This window comes from Juglans microcarpa x Juglans regia, chromosome 1D (genome assembly GCF_004785595.1).
Source record: "Juglans microcarpa x Juglans regia isolate MS1-56 chromosome 1D, Jm3101_v1.0, whole genome shotgun sequence".
NCBI classification, from domain to species: domain Eukaryota; kingdom Viridiplantae; phylum Streptophyta; class Magnoliopsida; order Fagales; family Juglandaceae; genus Juglans; species Juglans microcarpa x Juglans regia.
Window position 1 is genome coordinate 46,423,411 of NC_054594.1, and position 9,629 is coordinate 46,433,039.

Genomic DNA, 9,629 nt, shown 5'->3' on the forward strand with positions numbered 1-9,629 from the left:
TTCATATGTAACTTTGATTAGTCATTTTGCAGATGTCCATGAGTGACATATGGTTTTCCTTGAATTGAGTCAAATGATCTCATAACCAGATGCCATGGAATGGGGCTCCGTGAACACTGCATTCAGAAAGTTAGCGAACACCTCTCTCTCACAAACACGCATACACAGACGTGCACACAAAGTATAGCAGGGGAACTAAAAGTAGTTTGATCTATAGTACATTTCCCAGAACCGAGCTCAGGTACAAACACAGATTGTATGAAAACCAATGAACAAAGCTCTACCAATGGGATACAGTTTTGCAGTACATATACCAGTTACATTGACAGTAAAAACAATTTTACTATAAAACAAAGGCGTAAACAAGAGAAACAAATTCAGGGTAATAAGTGGCATCTTAGTTAATAGGCAGAGGAGCACCATTCCACTCCTTCAGACAATCCAGCATAGGATCAATCAACTTCCCTGCGCACATTGCCGAGAATACCTTGTCTAATTCTTCACCTGGTGATCGGATTTTCTCACCAGTTAGCAAATCTGTTCCCAGCTCTTCTCTCACAAACTTGTATAATGGGTAGGACCTGCAGTTCCTAATCTGGTTTGGAATGGGCGCTTTTCCATTTTCAACTTCGATCCTCGCACTCTCTACTTCCTTGGGCAAAAGGGCCCTAAGCTCCTCCTCAAAGGCTCCGATCTTTTGGAAGATGGAAGTGTTCAAGTTCCTCTCTTTCTCGCCGTTGTTCAAGGCGTGCTCGACTAGGACTTGCCTTAGTTTCTGCATTAATGGATAGGTTGCGCTGCAGGGGTCGTCAGCGTAAGCAAAAACGTACTCTCGGTCGACAACTTTGAGCAAGTCCTTTTCACAGAATCTGGACGGGTGAAGCTCACCATTAGAGCCCATGGTAAGGACTCTCTTTGCCACTTGATTGACAGTGTTCTTGATGGTGTTCTTCAAGTTCTCCTCCAAATGCCTCAGATCAATGGCTTGGCATAACGCAACCAAGAAAGTAGATGACATGAGCTTCAATATGTCCACTGCCTCGGCAGTCTTTCTCGAGGAAATCAAACCCAGGGAGTTCACATCTTGGTTATGTTGCTCCGCACTTTGGACATGGTTGGTGACAGGATTGGCTAGGAACTGGAGTTCCGAGCAGTAAGATGCCATTGCAATTTCTGCGCCTTTGAACCCATAATCCAAGCTTGGATCGCGGCTTGCTGTGAGATTGGAAGGCAACCCGTTGTTGTAGAAGTCATTGACAAGCTCAGAAAATTGAGCAAAAATTAGTTTACCAATTGAAGCAATGGCTAGGCGCGTGTTATCCATAGAAACACCAATGGGGGTCCCTTGGAAATTCCCTCCATGCAGAGCCTTATTCCTCGAAACATCAATCAATGGGTTATCATTCACGGAGTTGATCTCTCGCTCAATCATTCTGGTTGACATTCTGATCACTTCAATTTGTGGTCCTAGCCATTGGGGAGAGGTTCGAAGGGCATAGCGGTCTTGTTTGGGTTTCTGGAGGGGGTCAATCTCATGCAACTTTTGAGCCGCTTTAACATAAGCACTTCCATCCAAAATGTGTTCCATTATAGCTGCTGCCTCTATCTGTCCAGGGTGGTGCTTCAATTTATGTGTCAAGTGGTCTGTGAACTCGGGTTTCCCTTGCATGACTTCTGCAAAAATTGCTGATAAGATTTCTGAAAGAACTGCGACTATGTTGGCCTCAAACAGAACCATGGAAGCTAAGCCAGATCCTACTGCAGTGCCATTCACAAGTGCCAGACCCTCTTTGGGTTGCAACTCAAAGAACCCGCCATCGATCCCGGCTAATTGAAAGGCCTTAGCGGCGTCCAGGGACTCTCCATTGGGTCCTACAGCCTTGGAGTTAGGCCTGCCTATCAAAAGACCGGCGATGTAAGACAGAGGAACCAGGTCGCCCGATGCACTGATTGTACCCCGGAGTGGTAAGCACGGGGTAACGTTATGGTTGATTAGCTTGGCTATGGCTTCCATCACCTCAAATCTGATGCCCGAGTAACCTTGGAGGAGGGTGTTGATCCTCACAAGCATCGCCGCCCTCGTCGCAGAGTGAGGTAATGTGTGGCAAGATTCAGTGCCATTGCCAAAGATTCCAGAGTTCAAGAATCTGGTACCACAAAGTTCCGTCGTAACATATTAGCAAAGATCTATTGGTAATTAAGAACATAATTATGATTCTCCACTATCTCATCTAATTAAATATTTCACAATAAATCAATAAAATAAGATAAGATTGAAAGCATAGATTAAGGATAAATAATGTTGTACTTTGCCAGAATTTTCTTGGAATGCACGTCAATATGTTCTCTTAAAATGATTCTGTTTAGATAGTAAAATGAAGTGACATGATTTTAAATAAAAATTAAATAAAATATTGTTAGAATATTATTTTAAGATTTAAAAAATTGAATTCTTTATTATATTTTTTATAAAAATTTATAAAAATTATAATAATAAGATGAGATTAGATAAAATCGTTTTTGTATCCCACACCATAATTCATGGTACTTGTCAACGCAGATAATTTTCCAACATAAAATAGAAAAACACTCGGATATATGAGAAAACTTCTTGTATAAGAGATGTGAGTGAGACATAAATAAATAAATTAAGAAATCCCACTTTCACAAATATGTTTGACTAGTTAGTTGGGTGGAGGATGACTTTTATAGCCAGAAATTAAATAATAATGATCGATGTTTCTGATGATCAATGAAAAGGGAATTCAATTAATGTGCCGATTTTCCAGTTTAGCCCCGGGTGGATCTAGCCACCAAAAACCTACAACAGCGGCCACTAAATTCTTTATACAATAAAGCTATATATATTATATAGGAGTTTGACTCTTTGCCCAGTCCAACCTCCCATACTTTTTTATTTTTTCCATCTTTGTTTCTTTCTATATCGAAATTGAAGTTAATTTCTGACCACAAAAGATAAATACGTACGAAAAGACAGAAAAATAAATATCAAATATTTAAAGTAGGATCTTTCACTTGAATATGTTTTAGGCCTCGTTTAATTTTTGAGATAGGGATGAGATTTTTTAAGATATATATAAATAATATTAAGATATATTGGGTATAGATAATATAAAATTGTGTTTGTTTATATAGATAAGATGAAATTAATTTAATTTTTTTTTAAGTATTTAAAGAAATTGCAATATTTTTTAATAGTTAAACCTTGAAAATTCAACCCTTTATATAGACCAAGTCATCGAAATAATCTCAAGTGTTACGTTTTCAATTTTTTTTTAATTAAAAAGGCTGTAATCTTGCTTTGGTGTGCTATCGTAACAATCTGGCCATAATATATGTGCCAGTACTTCCACGCCATCTCATATTATTGGAAGCACGATTGTGAATAAAAAAATAGCAAAAAATATATATAATAAATAAATAATAAAAGAAAAGAAACCAGGTTTAGTTTATTTTTAAAAAATTACTAAAAAAATGATATGATTTGTGTAATTATTTCAATTTGTAATTGTGATTTTTTATTTTTTTGTCATAATTATTATTGTGTATCGTTGTTCCTTATAAGTTAAAACATAGGACTATTTCGTAAGCTCCTAGCTCACACGATGTGACGCACTCGATGAATAATTGTCTACCAAATGAAGTCAAAGACTCAAAATTAACAGCTAATGGCATTTAAGCCTAATTTTAGTACTGTATTTTCATAATATCTCATTATTATTTATTATTTTATTATTATTTTTTACTTACTTTTTATTATTATTAATTACTATTTAATATTTTATCATTATTTTTTTATTTCTATTCATATAATACATGATAATACTCACTATCCAAATGTAATCTAAATATTGCAGCGATACATGTTTCTAAGTATATTTTTGGGCAATCAAATTAAATTGTATTTATAAGTATAGAGCCTAAGATTAACGAATATAGAAAGAAAATGAAAGAAGTTGAGCATGGGACTTTTCCACCTATATATAATATACGGTACGATTAATTCATGTATGTAAGAGGTAGATAATTAAGAAACCACCTACTTCCATTCATGAAAGCCTTGTGGCTGAACTATATAATATCCAAATTAACTAACATATATATATATATATAGATACAAGTTAGATTTAGAAAAATAATTAAAATTAATTACCTGATAAGCTCCTTCTGAAGGGCACCACCCTGCTTGGTCCTCCTATGAGAGGTTGCACCGAAACCGGTGGTGACACCATAGCTGTCGGTGCCGTTGTTGACGCTGTTCATGACCCAGTCGCTGCTGGCCTTGACGCCGGCTCGAGCTTCCTCGGAAAGCTCCACCTTGACCCCAGCGTCGTGGGTTGCAATAGCTGCTACCTGCGAAATGGTCAGGGTCTCCCCCCCTAGCCGGACCACCGGCTTCCGGTACTCCTCCACCATGCGCTTCACCTCATCAAGGTGACTGCCCGAAAGTGACTCCGCAGCCACGCCCCAGTTCAAAGGGTCGCTGTTTGTGCACAGGTTCGTCGCAGTACCGTTGCCATTGCACGCCATTGCTTCGATCTCGGATTGGGATTGGTTGGTGGGGGGAGAAAATGCAAAGGTAAAAACTTCTGATCAACTCGCTCTTAACTAAGATCTATCGGTGCATGTGAACCCAACAAGAAAGAGGAAAGAAAGGAAGGAGACAAAATGTGGGAGGAAATATTTCAGGTCGGAGAGAGTGAAAGTATTCCTCTGAGGGGATTTGGCCAAAACTGTGTTACGTATATATAGTGGGAATCGTCGGTTGTCACATTGAAGAGTGTTGGGTGGGTAAGCCGATGGGTTAGTTGAAGATTGCACTAGGCCGTCAGATTGTCCCGAATTCGGACGGGGAAGATGGAGACACGTGGTGAAGTTTCGGTCCACGACATAAACGAGGCCGGGTTTAACTCGTTGAGGAGAACAAGACGAGCGGGCGGGCGGGCGGGGTTGGTGAGTATGGGAGTAGGCATGTCCCTAAACAATAAGCAAAACGTCATTTCCTCAATTTCTCGTCCAACATGCAAGTTAAAATTCTTTTTATTCATTATTTACTATCTCTTATCTTATATTTTATGAAAAAATTATAAATATAAAATATAAAAGTAAATAGTGACTATGCATAAAATTCTTCATACGTTTATCAGCACACACGCACGTAGTCATGACCACTTAACGTATATTAATAATAATAATAATAATAATTATACTTACAGCTATGTACGTATGGATCATCACGTGGCACTTTTTCTGTAATTATTTTGTTTTTTTTTCTTTATAAAATATTCTTTCATTTTCTTAAATATTTGAGTAACATCATTATTTTAAAAAAAGAATAGATTTACGTGACTCTTTTATCATGATTAAATTTTTTTTTATTTTTTTAAAGATTAAAAATTGATAGATAATGCTACCTCATTGAATTATTATAGTGAGATAAAAATAAAATGAGAATTAAGGTGATATGTAGAATATTCTTTAAATTTTTTAACTATCATTTCAGCTTCCCAATCCGATTAAAATGAATGAATGAATATCAAACATAAAACTTAATTATTAATAGTAATAGTTCTGAAGGAGAAGTCAAATTACAAAATATAGTTTTGTATTCCCGATACAAAATGAGTGCAAAGCTTGATTTTATTTTATTTTCCCAAAAAACGCGATGATCCAAAACGTAATTTTTCTAGCTATTATATATATATATATATATATATAGATATATTTATTTATATTTATTCGAAGACAGGTATCATGGGACTTGTACACAAGTCACTAGAAACAGAACAGATTGACGAGTCGAATTGATACCCGTGTTGTAAGTGCCAAACCTTCACTATTGTTAATAGCATGTAACGCGACAAAGAGCAAAAAGCGAGATTCCTGAAAAATAAAAGTAAAATAGGGATACAGATAGTACTTTTACGAATGATTTAGATTTAGATATAAGTTGAGATGGTTTGTAAATAGTAGAATAAAAATTAAATTATTTATTTTATTTTGTATGAAAATTTAGACAAATTATTTTATGATTTAAAAAAAATTGAATTGTTTTTATATTTTATATAAAAATTTAAAAAAATTATAATAATGAAATGAGATGAGTTTTAAATACAAATGGAGCCTTAAGTCCAACGTTGTTCATGTGTTATAGCCCTAACACCTGCCCAATATATATGTTCTTCCAAATTAATGCTTCTCGATAATTTATGCTCGAGTTCCAGCAGCTTATAACTGTCAATGATACTTACCTTGTGAGGTTTGGAGTGAATAATAATATCGTTTTTGTGCATGGTTCGTTTATTACATTTTATCATATATTCTGAACATTAATATTAATATTGTAGATTGTCATGAGTCAAATACATCGCAGTACTTAACTATAAATTAGTCCAGTTTGAATTTAAACAAAATAAAACAAAAAACATTCCATATTATCGAGAAAAAATTGTTAATTAAACAAAAATAGTATATATTTTTATCTTCAATTTTGTCATTTTTAATAAGTAGTCGACATTATACATAATAAATCACTCTAAACATTTTCATTAATAAGTAGGACTAAAGATAGTAAATTTAAAATCGAGATTAACATTATTTAATACGAAATGGAGATTTGTCTATTTTATCAATAGTTTTTCTACAAATCAGTAACTATTCACATCATACATTTCACACCTATAGTTTTTTTATAGGGTATGAAATGATTTTTATTAGATATAAGGTGTGAGATGGTGAATAGTGACTGATGAAAAAAATTTTCTTTTATCAAATTATATATGCATATTGCATGGTAGCAATATGATTAATCCTGTTGAATAATTGAGGAATTTGACCGAGTACTTAAAAATCTAGTATAAACTTGTCTTTCATGTCATTATTTTTATTACATTCATACAAGTTGATTAGGAATTAAAAAGCATATCAGAAATGGGGAAAACAATGGGATAAAGAAAGCAATAAAAAAAAAATTTAATAAAAACATTGGGGTTGTTGAGCTTAGACAAGTCATGCCCACCACCAACCACCACTGCATTTCTTTGGGGTAGGTGACCCAACGAGATATAAACGAGATCTGACTACATATATACACGAATGCCTGCCCTCGAGATGGTCCAACTTCTCGTGATAGGTCAATAAATATAAAAAATCTATAACATTTTGGATAATGTATTTTTTGTTTTTTCAACATTTATTATTGTCGGTATTTTGTACGTGGAATAATACCCATCTCTAATTCCCAAAGGAGGAATTTCGGCTCCCACAGCGTAGATCTGGTACGTACTAATTATTATTTGATCAGAAATAAGGAAACAAAAAATTAATTACATTAAAACCTATTTATTATTTTCCATTTGAGAATTCATTAAACTCTCGTGGGAGAGAGGGGGACGGGTTGATCAACAAAGCCACCAACAAAAGAGTACTTTAAGATAAAATTTATTAAGATTGCGTTTGTATGTTGATCTGAGTTGAGTTGAGTTGAATTGATAAAATATTGTTAGAATATTAAATTTTAATAATATTATTATTTTAGAATTTGAAAAAAGTTGAATTGTTTATTATATTTTCTATTAGGATTTGAAAAAGTTGTAATTATGAGTTGAAGTGAATTGTGGTTCCAAACGAAGCCTAAATTTTTTTTTTAAAAAAAATAGAAGTTTAAGAGAAGAAAAATACTCTAGCCACAAATAAATTTATAAAATGATATGAGTTGATGCGGTATGTTAAATTGTAAAACTACTTCTATTGTAAAGTATATCTAATATATTACATTAAATTATGTTAATTTGAAAATTTATTTTTATAAAATTTTAATGTGGTTGTAACAGTTCTTTTAAGAGAAAGGAACTTTAGAAGTATGAAAATATCGAAGACGTGCGATTCAATATTGTCCAATGACTACCGAAAGCAAAATTCCACTATCATTGTAGTAATCGATTTTTCTTCCTGTGTTTGGTGTTGAATATTCTTCTTCACCCACCAAACTATATATATGTAAGAACAAGCCACTTTAAAAATTGATTTAGTCCTACAATTAAATCAATTTAGTTTAATTGTATTGATCTTTTCACCCACCAAAACATTTTTATATATATATATATATTTTTTTTTTTCTTGGGTATTATCCTTAATTAAAGTTAGAATATGTAGGTAGCCAATTAAAGAAACAATAACATACAATTTAGTTTAATATATATATATATATATATATATATATATATATATATATACACGCCTCATGATGAACTCTACCTACTATCACATACAATCATGTTTTTCTTCTGTATAATTTTAATTAATTTCCTGTGTTCGATCGGGTTGTTTTGGCACTTTCTTAATTTATCTGGATATATAGTCTTTGAAATTTGGAAGAATACATATATATATATCGAATAAGTTAATTATATCAAGAGAAAAGAACACAAGAGGTCGATCGAAGTTTGACCACCGGCCTGTAATGACGGTTTTGTATGTACATTAATTAGTCGTTTGGTCATGACGTACAGGTTCAAGATGTCAAAATTTGTCATCATTATTTTATCTTCATTAATTAATTAATCCTTGCAAGTTGGTATTTAACTATATATTATTCGCTAGCTAGCTTTTGTTCTGATCAATTATATTGGGACACGTACGTCAAAAAGCATTAAACTATATCTCCACTAATTAATGATCCATTTGATCTGATCATGACGCTAATTCTGATCTGGCCACAAAAATATATATCGACAACTTTTTCATATGAATGGGATATATATTGTTTTAATTGTTTTGGTCTTATAAATTTATCACTGTCGAAAATGCATATATATATCGGCGTAATTTACATTGTCTTTCAAATAGAATTTTTCTTCGTCCTAGTCAATGGCTTTTTTTTTTGGGAGCTTAAATACGGTAAAAAAATTCTTAGACTACATTTGAATGTTAAACTGAATTGAATTGATATGATAAAATATTGTTAGAATATTATTTTTTAATATTATTATTATTATTTTAAAATTTGAAAACGTTTAATTGTTTATTATAATTTATATTAAAATTTAAAAAAATTTATAATAATAAGTTGAGATAGATTTTAGAACCAAACGAAACTATCAGTGTATATATAATTATTAGTCGAAATAAATTAAGAGAAAGCAGCTGCATATATGCATGCATGCTAGTACTGGACCTTAAAAAATACTTGATGTTCGATTATCGGTGGTAACACATCATGATACGTTCAAGCACACATGCATGCACCTTAATTTATACAACCTTATTATATATGTAATTACAAAAAACGATAAGGGAAACTAATTGCAACGTCGGCGTATTAATTAGTTTGGGAGGTCCAAGTTTGGCGTTGACTTCATAGTAAAAGCATGCATATATAAGAATGTTGTGTATATATATATATATATTATATTAATGATCAGGGATCGACAGGTAGATCAATATATATATACTAGTAAAGGGCAAACACGTGCATTGCACGTGTGCCCAATTGTGAAAATATAAAAAATATTTTTAAAAATAACTTTTATGAAATCTAAAAATATGTAATAATAAAAAATAGGTTAATATATATAATTATAAAATGTAACAGTTTTGGTTATATTTTA

At 32.8% G+C, this 9,629-nt stretch overlaps 1 protein-coding gene across 1 annotated transcript; it reads right to left on the reverse strand.

The window, feature by feature from the left end:
• Positions 1-191: 191 nt before the first annotated feature.
• LOC121264069 (phenylalanine ammonia-lyase) lies at positions 192-4,751 on the reverse strand. The gene is made up of 2 exons (XM_041167117.1): positions 4,175-4,751; positions 192-2,147 (listed from the first exon to the last, which is right to left on the reverse strand). The coding sequence occupies exons 1-2, from the start codon at positions 4,549-4,551 to the stop codon at positions 398-400; spliced, it is 2,127 nt and encodes a 708-aa protein (XP_041023051.1). The 5' UTR covers positions 4,552-4,751; the 3' UTR covers positions 192-397.
• Positions 4,752-9,629: the final 4,878 nt, after the last annotated feature.